This window comes from Triturus cristatus, chromosome 6 (assembly GCF_964204655.1).
Source record: "Triturus cristatus chromosome 6, aTriCri1.1, whole genome shotgun sequence".
NCBI classification, from domain to species: domain Eukaryota; kingdom Metazoa; phylum Chordata; class Amphibia; order Caudata; family Salamandridae; genus Triturus; species Triturus cristatus.
In genome coordinates, this window is record NC_140589.1 from 534,602,795 (window position 1) to 534,615,181 (window position 12,387).

At 41.8% G+C, this 12,387-nt stretch overlaps 1 protein-coding gene across 1 annotated transcript in view; it reads right to left on the reverse strand.

Moving 5' to 3' along the window:
- Window positions 1–12,387, reverse strand: part of IMPG1 (interphotoreceptor matrix proteoglycan 1) — a 1,638,967-nt gene that overhangs the window by 857,198 nt on the left and 769,382 nt on the right. The window contains exons 7-8 of the mRNA XM_085609628.1: window positions 7,462–7,611; window positions 2,935–2,993 (exon numbers count right to left, since the gene is read on the reverse strand). Of these exons, the coding sequence (XP_085465754.1) occupies window positions 2,935–2,993; window positions 7,462–7,611 (209 nt within the window). The remainder of the gene's footprint in view (window positions 1–2,934; window positions 2,994–7,461; window positions 7,612–12,387) is intronic.

Below are 12,387 nucleotides of genomic sequence, written 5' to 3' on the forward strand. Positions count from 1 at the left end.
GGTACTGACTACCACTAGAAATATACTAGGAGATAAGACTATCTACTTTGATTGTCATTTGACCACACTATGAGATACTGCACATTGTCTCTGTAGAGTTACTGTTTCGTTGTTGTCACTCGGTTTTCTTTGTTTCAGCCTTTTTTCAGTGTTCATGTCTGTGAACCTAACAAAAGGTGATCAGGCTTTGGCAAGAGTAATACTGTAACTGCGTGCTACTGCTTCTGCGTTCTCATTTTCAGGAATATTCGATAATCCCTGTCAATTAGCTACAAATGCTGTTCAAGCGTTGGATTCTAGACCCCTAATTGATCACTGAGTTGACTATGCAATATTTATTTATTGTGTATTTGTGTATATATTTCTTTCTGATTTAAATTTTTACTATATATTTATGTATTTTGAAGTATTATTAAAGTACTGTGAACTTACAAAAATCCAACCAAGGCTAAACATTCACATTTTGTTCCAACTTTGATAACTTTGTTGTACTGTACACTGACTCAAACCCACATATCCATCCTTGAGCTCAACCCTGACATACTCATTCACATCTAAGCAGTAAGTCAAGAAGGCTTGTGGAGCGAGCTTCCTGTTGTGCTATATGAACCAAATGTCATGGCAAATTAACGATATGAACCTTGTCACTTACAATGGAACTAGAGTGTCACACCTTCAAGGATCTAAGAAAAGTTTGAATGCTTATAGAGCATTTTTTCAACAACACTGAAAGTATGCAGAATTAGGGCAAAGAAAAATCGACCTAAACCAGGAAGTACATGCTTACGATACATTTCAATGCACAGGCTCTGAAACTAGGTGGGACTTAGGCCCTGATGTACATATAAGTGGTTCAGAAATAGTGAGTATAAATTGTGCACCCACTTTTTGCGACGTGATGTTCATTTTCTGATTCTACCTATGAACCAATAGGTAACAACACAAAATGCCCATTCGGCTAGGGTCGCAAAATGACCTGCCTCATGAATATTAATTTGTAAGGAACAGTAGTTCCTCATCCAAGTGTTTGCATTCCAAAATAGTGAGGTTCCTCGTTTAAAGAAATGTTTCCCATTTGGAGAGAAATCTGAGGAACATGTAGTGGACCTAGGAACACTCACTGTTGCCCCAAGGCTACCTACCTGTTTACATCAAAGATTTACAACTTCCTCTGTGAGTGAGTCATGTCTATGGTGTTTTCTATAACGCAAACATGTAATTTAAAGGTGACTTGAAAACGTACGCAGTTTTGTCTGTGTTAGAGAGGACGGGAGCATAGTGGCTTCACAAGCATCATTTAAGGTCAATGCAGTGCACAAGTGCTAGTGCTGACACCTCTACTTTGAATGATTGACCCTTGATATCAGAAGTAAACACACACTTCTTTTATGCGAGAATCATCTAAAAACTCACCTTGTGTTCCTCTCCTTGAACTGAGATGGAAGCTCCCGCACAGTCTGTGCTTTTAGCGACCGTATGTGTATCCAGCCACCCTGTGGCATCTAGCCTATTTTAAAAGCTGCTCCTCCTCATTTCTATTTTGTCACTGACTAGTATTATTATTACCTGGTGCAGAGTATTTTCAACTAAGTTGTTCTATGTAAAGCACACTAATCCTCGCTGTGGCGCAGGTGTGCTATATAAAACAGTTAAATAAAGAGAATATATGAGACGGCAAGTCTCCACTTTCTTCTAGTAGCGACTAACTTTTTTTAAACTCGGCATTCCTGCTGCTCCAAGCTGATACAGAAGTCAGTTGCTTTCCAGGTGTGCCAATTGGCTGTGTAGATTTTGTGAGTAAGGGCTGTGGTAGAGGAGCAAAGCAGAACTAAATAACTTATTTGTGAATGAAGTCTCAGTAGGTTTCACACTCTAATCAGACACCGCCAAACAAAAGGCTTCATAGAATCATTACCGATGGTGAATGCTGGCGATTCAAGATTGGTAAAAGAGGTACTTTTTGCTTCATAGGTTGTCTCCTTTACTACTTCGATTGATGTGCATGGCACGCTCACAGGGCATTGAATTTACGCTACTAAACCTCCGTCAATTAGTGCTCGGGAAGGAAAATTCACTGTTCAAGGACGGCATATAGTCCTGCCCAGCTTGTAGTCAGTAATTGAAATATTGGAATGGCATGGATGAAACACCAAGACAATCATGGAATCCCTGCGGTAATCATCATGGCAGTCAGCCAAATGACAATACCATATAGAATTATAGATGGGTAACAGTGAATTACGTGGATGTTTTTCACCGCAGGGTTTTGAATGACATCAGCGAGACAACAAGAGCAAAGCTCGAGTTGTCTAGGTTATGTTAGTTGGACTTAAAAAGCACAAACAATTACCTAAAGGTGCCAAGGGGCTATGATGTCACTTTGAAATCCCAAGGTGAAAAAAATTCCCATTACTCACTTTGTACCCATCTATAATGTTATGTTATGTGTGACCCCCAAAATCATCTGCCCCTGCCTTCAACTACAACTACTGTGCAGGGGCTGAGGATAATGGGAGATCTATACATAATATGCTCTTCCTCCATGATACAAATGTGAAAAATAAATATCTTATGTCTTTGGTTATCCTTAACCCAAACCCACCTTCCCTTCGTTACCCCACCTGCAGCTGTGCTTTCTGCTTTCAGTCATAGCAGGCATGCAGAGCTGCACTGACAGGCTCCCAGAGAGCTCTGTCACCTGGCCTGGAAGGCCTTTATGGCATCACTATAACTTTCAGAAACAGAAATAAACAACAGGGGCTCTCTATGAGAGCCATATATAACCATGTAGTATAACAACATTCACATTGGACCACAAAAATAGGTGACATGTTTGCATTAGTGGAAGGTCTCATTGAGTTATGCCAGCCCCAATAACACTGTAAACGAGTCACTCATAAAACGCTCAACGTGGAACATAAAGCTGTTACTCACCTAAACCTTAGCACTCTGATTTCTTTGAATCCTGGCAGTTTCTGAAAAACTTTCTGCATCTAAACATAGAAAAACATCTTGAAATGTGCACACATTAAAAAACACATCATGCCTATAAATGTTTCATGTCATGTTTTTCATGTAATGTATTTGATTCAGTGACATGGATACCAAGTTAGGGCCTCATTTAGAGTATGGTGGGAGGCCTATGGCCTTCCAGTTCATCAGGGGCTGCAGCAGACAATTGCAAGCCATATTTAGAGATCCCCTCCGGAGAGGTGAGGACCCTTCTGACTTCAGCTGAGCCACGGCAGCTGCTCCACTGAAGGCACTGAAGCTTTGCCGAATGCGCTCCATGCTTGTTGCACCTGCTCTGCAAATGTTTTTGTTTTTCAATAACAAACTCCCAAATGAAAAACAACAAGTCAATGTTGTTGATGATATGGGAGTTTTCTCCCTGTGTATGGAGACCATTTATTTTTTTTCGAATTTGGGACTCCAAAGCTGTCCCTGCCTGTGCCCAACAGGATTATTGCATGTCGGACCAGCCACCCTAAATATGGTGTGCGTTCTGATATACATTGAAGGAGGCCCATGTGAGAGATGAGGTGTTGATCAAAGGTTTGCACTGGTGCGGTCAGCAGAGTCTCAGCAGGTAGAAAAGGTGTGCTTTGCCCTCTTCTAAATGGGGATGGGGTGAACTGCGAGTCCGATGGTTTTTAGTCGATGCCCCACGTCCACCAAATCCTAAATGACTCCCTTAGTACTTATGTGGGATATGTATTTCCTTTCAAATATTTTGCATGCATTGTGAATGTAGCAGATATTGTTAGTTTAAAATCGAAATATGCAAACAAGTACTGTGAATAATAATCATCAATGATGCAAGAGGGTACCTTAAGGGATCTTTCTCACTTTTGCGTTTGCTCCTTTATCATAGACTTAGGAAGGATGCAGCACCACTTTTTCTTTTGGTCATAAATGGACATTACCTCCTGATCACTTCCTTGTCCCAGGCCTTGCATCATGAGTTAAGTCAGCACTTACTAAACAGACACCCTGCTGCCTAACAAAGAAACACGTTTAAACTGCTTCCTCTCCAGGTGCTCCTAGAAGGACTTTCTCTACTCAGAATCCTTGAGTTTTGCCTTTCTCCTCTCTGAGGCAGTCACAATAAACCTGGTTTGCTTTCTCTCGACTCAGCCGATTTCTTTCTGTCAAGTAGATCAGTCTAAAAGTGAACTGACTGTCAAAAAACACTTTTTGCAGCTTCAAGATACAATTCAAAGTTATTCTTGCCAAACTCAGAGTAGCATTAGTAGCCTTCTAACATCTAACAAGCCTAGCCTGTGCAGAATGCAGATATGTAAGCATAGCTTGCCTTCCAGTTGAAAACAGACAATCTTGACAACTTTTCAAGCTGCGGTCTTTGGCTCCTGGGGATTAGTGTGCTTTAGAAACATATCTTGAGACTCATTGCGAATGTTAAGCTCTAATTTCTTAAGCATGAAAAGAACAAAATACATTATTAATCCAGAAACTTTCCCTCTTATATGCAAATACCCCTCCCTGCTTTTCTGTAACTAAGAGGCAGCCGGCAAAGTTTAGATGATGGTCCTGTCAAAATGCGGTAGTGTTCGCCATAAAAGCAGTGGCTATGCAAAGAAAATAAAGGAAAAACTGCAAAGAAAGTTTATGCAGATATATTCTCATTTATCTTTGTTTTAGAAGCATTAATCAGCCCTGTCAATATTCCCTTTGCGGTTTCGTCGGGAACATTCACTTCTGATTCAGGTTTAAGAAAGGCCGGCCTAGCACGAAGATGCTTGGGAGGAATCGACGCCGGCTTGTGGCTGACTTTACCACAGGGGCCTCCTGGGGACGCTGCTCTGTATCATGCAAAACATGAAAGTGCTAATTAAACCGCGCTTCCTCCCTCTCAGCGGTACTAATAAGCAAGCCTCTGAGGCTGGCGTGTGGGAGAGGGAGGCTCTCGCCACAAAGAAGCCCGCGAGACCGCGGATGCGGATATTGCTCACACACGGGCAACTGCAGCTAATTCCACCTTAACACTTGTGTTAAATTGTTCATTAAATTCGGCCTTGAAATTGAATTACTGTGTAAAACACTTAGCAATTAATTTGTGATTTGCACTCCACATGGCTTTCCTCATGCAGGTCTAATGGTGCGCGGGCTATTTGTTATCCACAGTTGTGCTGATGAGAGGATTTCAGGAATTCCTGTTTATTTAGGGAGAGAGCAGCTGATGCGACTGGATCAGCAAAACCTGCTGCAGATTTCTATGGGACCATCTCAGTTTGGGATGCCAGGCTACCTGTTGTTTTGGGCACACTGTGCAGGATGGCGACTCGCATATGACTCTGCAGCGCCCAAAAAGGAAGGGTTCAGGTTCCTTTGTCACAGTAGCAGGGTGACTGAGTGAGAGTTTTTTGTGAAGTATAAAGTACCAAGGAAGGCATCTCATCAGGCCAGGCTATGCAAGAATGCACCTGGTGCCCTTGTCAATTGAGGACAATTGGGCGCATTCATCACCAGAATAAGGTTTGAGGTCATCCTAATAAGTCACTAATATAGACGAGCTGATGTTAACCTATACACTGTGTTCCACTGCCTGCATACAGAAATACACATAGGAAGGCAGCAAGTGTCAACATCCACACCACTGGATCTCAATTTACAAAAACTATGTAAATAACAATGAACAAATTACATTGTGATTGGTTTTGCATTGAATTTTTCACAAGCAGTCGCACGCTCTGTCTATCAATCTAGGGTGACACTACAACATTTTTCTTCAATAATACATAATAGTGTGATTAGCTTGCTATTCCCTTTTCAACTCTACTAAATAAGTTCTCTGCTTGCACACAGTGGTCATGACCCCAGACGTTTTAGAAACTATGCTATATGCATCTAAATCTGTCTGGATCAATCTCTGGGCAATTGTGAAATTGTCAGCAGCCATGTCATTGATTAGAAATAACACAGGCATACAAGTGGTCTCAAAGATCTGAGAATTAGGTTTGAAATTTAGACTTTGGAAGGAACGTCTGCACCCTGAGGGGAATGAATATCTCCAATCAGACTTAGATATCAGCTTCTCCCTCTTTTCTACCATTCCCCCCAAATAGGAATATAACCTTAGAGTTCCTCATTCACAATATCATTACCAGCCATGGTGGCATCTGCTAGGCACCATGTCTCCTCCACTTCAAAAAACAACTTAGAACCATAATTTAAACTATATCTCAGTGGTAAGCAACCTCGTATATGGTGTACTCATCTGATGAGCAGTGCTTAATTTGAGCAGGTGGGGTCCACTGGCACTCATTTCTGGGGACAAATGCTTATTTATCCTCATCTGAAAGTACTCGAGAGAAAGGGAGGGGAAAAGACACAAAGAGGAAAGAAGGACAAAAAAGAAAGATGAAAAAACGCGAGAAAGAAAGAACCTGTAGGAGTGAGATAAAAGGGCAAGGGGTGTCTGATGGTTGCTTCACGAAGTATGAGGTGAATTTCAGACTAGGCAGCCATTATATTTTGGCATGTCGACCTCTGATAGCACCAGTCTCTGGCCAGAGCTTTGGGCTCATTCTTTTATAAATCAAGCACTGCTGAAGAGAGCCTGCACCTTTTACTCTCTCCCCTCCCTCTGTCCTGCAGAATCCCCACTGAGCTAATTATGCCCCCTCTGCTGTTACATTTCCTATTTCAACCCTTTGTCTTGCGTCTACACTACCTCTGTTTGCATCCCATATATTGTTTGCCTAACCAACACCGGGCACCCTCCCATACCTTCTTCACTTCTCCGACGAGCTAACATAGCCTGCCCTCTCTACCCCATCCCATCCCACCTTACTCGTCTTTCATCCTCCTTTTTCGCCCTCAGCTGATCCCCATTTGCTTAGCCTCCCATTGTACTCAACTGTTCCCTGAGCATATTTTGCCTTGTTGCTAGGTTCATGCTATAAAAATCACTCTATATACATATGTATACATATAAATGGCCACCAGCTATGAAGGAATCAAAATGTACTGGCTTTGAACTACATAGATAATGTGATAAATACATTTGAGGGGCATCTTCTGCAATCGATCCTAGTGTTGTGCAGCCATTATTGCTTACTTCTGCTGTCTCTCACTTTCATCAAATCTACAATTATATGAATTCTCAATACAAATTACTTGAAATACATTTTTTTTAAAAGACTCGTGGAGAGAGATATGGTAAAAGGGTTAAAGATAATGAATTCGCAGAGATATGCAGGACAAAATAGAAATAAGGGATCTGTCTGCAAAGAAGAGATGTACAAACAGAGATAACCCATCTGAGGCAGAATGACAGGCCAAAAGATAAAAAGAGAGTGGGATAGACAGAGAGGGAGGGATGCAAGAAAGATAGAGACAGGAGAAAGCGTGAGATAAGAGAAACAGAAACAAAGTCTGGGAGCCGTGCTTTCCTGCTTTGACGCCAGGGAAACTCATAGATCTATTCCACTGCCTCACCTTGAGTTGAAAGTCTGCTGCCAGTTCCTGGTAGGGCACTGAACTCGGATCATTGAGCTCTGCCGTGAACTTCTGATTGGTGAGTGTGACACTGAACTCCACCATTTGCTCCGTGGGCTGTTCTGGGACTGTGTTGGTGACCTCCAACTCCTGAAATACATATTACATGGGTGAGCGAGTAAACAAAAACATTCTTTAATAACCGTTCCACATAATGAGCTGTCAGACGTCCTGACAGCTAGCTTTTGCACAACGGAATCTCTTTAAAATATGATGCACAGTTTTAAAGCCGTATGCTGGCCTATGGCCAGCACAACCTCCTGGGTGACAGTTTCGATCACAAACTCAAGATGCCAGGAAAGTTCCTGGAAGCAATGAAAAGTGGGACAAAAGGACCTTTCTCACCCCTCACCCGCCGGCCCTGACTATGGCATTCCTATTACGTGCGGGATGAGGCACTCTAGCTAAAATGTCTTTATTGCTGTTTATTTCATTTGTTGCAATTTCGAGTTTACACCGGAACTAAACAAAAGTGACCTAACCAGCACTAACACATTCTAACACTTGTGAATCCTTAAAGAAAGCAAGCAATTTTCGCTACTCCTTACAATTAAGAAAAAAGCGGTACGAATAACAGATGCATTTTCAAAAGTCTGTCTTGTTTAGGACACAACACGCTAACCCAAAGTACATGCAGATGTTGCACCCCAGCTCTGTTGTCATAGGTGAAAGCCACACATGTGTATATGGCTGTTGACCGCGGTGTTGAACTGCTTATGATACTGATGAAACACTGGTTCCAATTCACAGATACATTTTCGCTCACAAAACAGTGTTATAAGAGCAATTTGCTGGATTTACAACTGCCGTGAATTCACAAAAGATGACCTTGCAAAATAATAAATCTAGTTCCTCCTGTGTAATGGCAAAATATTAAACCGGAGAAAATCCCATGCAGAGTTTCAAGATGTGGTTAGCCTTGAGAGCGTGTGAACATCCACAAACAGAGATTCAGTTTGTGGTCATCCACACACTCCTCTGAGCCATTTCTACCCTGGAAATAGTCCAAGATTTACTCCAGTCAAATGCTGTATAAATACTTTTCACAATGGGGAGGGGAATGGATAATGCCCAAAATATGCAGCGTGTAGGAGAAGGGACTTATTCAGAGGTGTCCATATCTCAGATAATCCAAAAAAAAGATATGTGCAAACGTGTAATTGCTCACAGACATTGTCCTTCTCCAATTTGAAATTGTACTAAGGAATTTGTTAGACCTGGCATCATTGGTGTGGGTTTCCCCTGTATTTTCGCCTTTTCCGCCTGTGTTTTTGCTGTGTGTTGGACTTTGTTTTGCTAATCTAGATGCTTTGGGCACTTTGCCACTGCTGTTCAGTGCCAAAGTGCAAGCGTTCCCTTTGTAAATTGTTGTCATTGATTGGTGTTTCCATGATTGGCATATTTGATTTACTAGTCTGTCCTTAGTACAGTACACTGTGTGTGCCCAGGGCCTCAAATGCTGCTAGTGGGCTGCAGCACTGATTGTGCCACCCACATAAGCAGCCTGTAAATGTAACTCAGGCCTGCCAATACAGAGCCTGTCTGCAGTCTGGTACTGCCATGTCTACTTGGCAAGTGCACCCACTTGCCAGACCCTAACCTTCCGTTTCTGTACATGTTAATCACAACTAAGCTGGGCCCTAGGTACCCCTGTGGGCAGGATGCAGTGTATGTGAAAGGTAGGACATGTGTGTGGCATGTCCTGATAGTGAAATACTGCCAATTTTGTTTTTCACTATTGCAAGGCTACCTGTTCCCATAGGATAGAACGGGGAGTTTGCTTATAACATCTTATAAACATAACTACCCCTGGGAAAAATGTAGGAAAGAAAGTTTATTATGCCTGAACTTAGAATGTTAAAATGCATCTCTTAGTGAGAGTGACTTTTACATTCAATGCTTGAAAAAAATACCACTTTTAGAAAGTAGGTATTTTCTTGCTTAGCCCTCCGGTGTGCCTCTGTTAGGATGTGCATTGACTGTCTGGCTTTCGAGTGACAGGGGCTGGGAAGGTGCAGTGGCTCCAGAGAGTCGGGATGAGTCAGGGCTGGGATAAATAAACCTGGGCTGCATTTAGAGTATGGGGAGGGGATTTCCTTTCACGTGATGTCTGCCTTCCGCAATGCTGTCTCCACCTCCTAGGAATCTGCACCAGAGAGGACAGAACAGGGTTTGACTGAGCACAGGGCTTCTTTGCCACCAGAGAACAAAGGAGTTTTCTGTATAAAAAGAGAGGCCGAGACCCCATACTTTTAGATCACTTCTAGGAAATCAAGAGGATCTTTTGACAAGGAGAAGAGCTGGAGAAACTGAGGAGTAATACTGCCCCTGTGCTGTTTGCTGTTTGGGGTTGGCCTGCAGTTTCTACTTTCTGCCAAGGAAAGGGAAAATGTCTTTCCTGTTTGCTATGTCCCATGCTTGAGTAAGATCTCCAAGGTCTTGAAATTGAGCTTGCCTCCCGTTCTAAAGTCTCTGGGACACAAAGACTTCACCTCCAGCTCCACTGAACTTCCTTGATAGGAGGTCTGACCTGCTAAGAGGTGCCTGCTGTTTGTTTTGGACCTTTGGAGGCTGTTTGCCGCTGGGAGCTGGAAAAGTAATGCAACTTTGAGAAGCGCAATGCATGCGCTCCTGATTCTGATGCATCATCTAAGGAATCGTAGCAACGTCTGCCCACAGCTCGAGAAATTGGCTCATGCCGCATCGAGTGCGCTGATCTCCGAAGTCCAAGACCACGGCACTGATTCTGATGCAAGCCCAGCTGTATGCCAGGAATCGACACGCAGCTGCAATAGCAGGTTTAACTAATTGTGTCATTTGTGTTTCTGCACAGCTTAAAAGTATGAATCATGTCTGCATTCCTCAAGACACTAGAACATATGGTTAGCCTGCATATTTGTTCTATTTACTTGGTGCTCTTTTATTTTGTTATTTCCTGTATCCTTTTGCCCTTGTTAATCAATGCCTAGTTCCTGTATAATTGGTTAATGGCACACTAGTATTATTTCTTTTCTCTTCGGATCTTTATTTTCATGTGCTAATGCACGTGCTTTTTAAAACGTGCAACCAAGATGCTTTCTGTGGTTACTAGGTAACCAGCAGAGAAAACGTTTCTTTTAAACTATTTTGACACGCGCTCGGCAACGCCCTATCTCGGCTATAAATAGCCGCGAGTCAAACATTCCATGCTTGACTTCGTTGACTTCACCCGAGGAGCGTATCGTGTCGTCCCCTGGCAATGAGTGCTGAAGCTTTCCTGACGAACAAAGAGCCAGCTCCAACGCGACCCCAAGACAACAAGGAGCTAAGTCCCGAAACGCTTCTAGTGTTCTGGGGTTTTATTGACATTAGCAGACCCTGTATTTATGCGGAAGATATTTGTTGAAGGTTGTGCCACAGTGCAATAACTGGGTGTAGCACTCACAGTTAAAGTCATTGATGGGAAAACGAGAAAGAACATAAGCAGAGTTTTAAAACTATTATTTCCTTTTTGAAAACCATTATTGCTTTTGGGTCAATTGTTTATGCAGCACGCATTTGCTTGTATATGCTAACATTGTGTATTGGGATGATTGATATATGCTGAAGGGGAAACCATTATTCCTTTTTGGTTAATTGTTTATGCAGCACGCATTTGCTTGTATATGTTATCATTGTGTATTGGGATAATTGATATATGCCGAAAGTGACTCAAAAGGACATTCATTTTTGCAAATGCATGTATTAAGAAAGAAAGCACAGAAAGGAAAATCAGAATAGGGGCAAAAGATAGCACTAAGGTGAGAAAAGTAGCAAATATATGTATATTCACAGAAAAAACCATAGGTTTCAGGCACGTTATAGTTAGGAATTAGCATTTAAAAAACCTCAGAAATTCACTGAAAAAACCATAGGTTTCAGGGGTGTTATAGTTAGCTAGACTTTTCACTTGTACAAAACCATTGAAATTCCCCCGTTATAGTTAGTTCAGCTAACTATAACTCGCGCGCCCGCAATGCACTGCTGATGACGTCACATATTACATCACTCATGACATGGTCAGTGACATCACTCATGACATCACTGATGACATCTCAAATGACATCACTGATGACATCACTGATGACATCATCCAGTGAATGTGTGTTTTTCTGAAAATTAAATATGTTTTATATATGTATATCTCAAGGTCGATGGAAGAATAAATGGGTATATAAGTGTCTAAATGGATGATTTGTTTTTGAAAAATTGATTGTGTAACTGACTGATTAAGTGTATCATAGTGAATACATGGCTTAGTGAGTAATGTTTAAATATGTAAATATCTGTATCAGTCTCTCACTTTGTGTATAAGTGGCTGCATGGGTTGGTGAGTAGCTACATGGGTGTCTATATAGGTTATTAGTTGGTTTTTTGAGTATCAGTCTGAGTGTCTGCATGGTTCGGTGGGGGGTATTACGTAGTGCATAGGTGCATGAATGAGTGACTCACTGTTTGTATGGGTTGAACACAGCATGTGTGCAGGACTGTATGGGTGGATGAGTGTGTGTATGGGTGTGTTAGTGAGTGAATGACTGTCTCAATAGTGTCTTTATGAGTAACTACATATGTTTTAAACTAGTATATGTGACTATTGGTGTATATATGTGAGTATATGTGAGAGTGAGAGATTGAAAGAGTTCCTGTATGAATAAGTATGTGTTTCTTTAAGTGATTGTTTAAAAGACTAAGTATGTGTAAGTTTCCGTAGAAGTAAGTATGGTGGTGTGTGTATAACTGTATATGCAAGTAAATGTATGTTTGATTCTTTATTAGCATGAGTGACTATGTGTGTGAGTAACTCTATGGATGAGTGGCATTGTGTAACAGGATGTATAGGTGTATGAG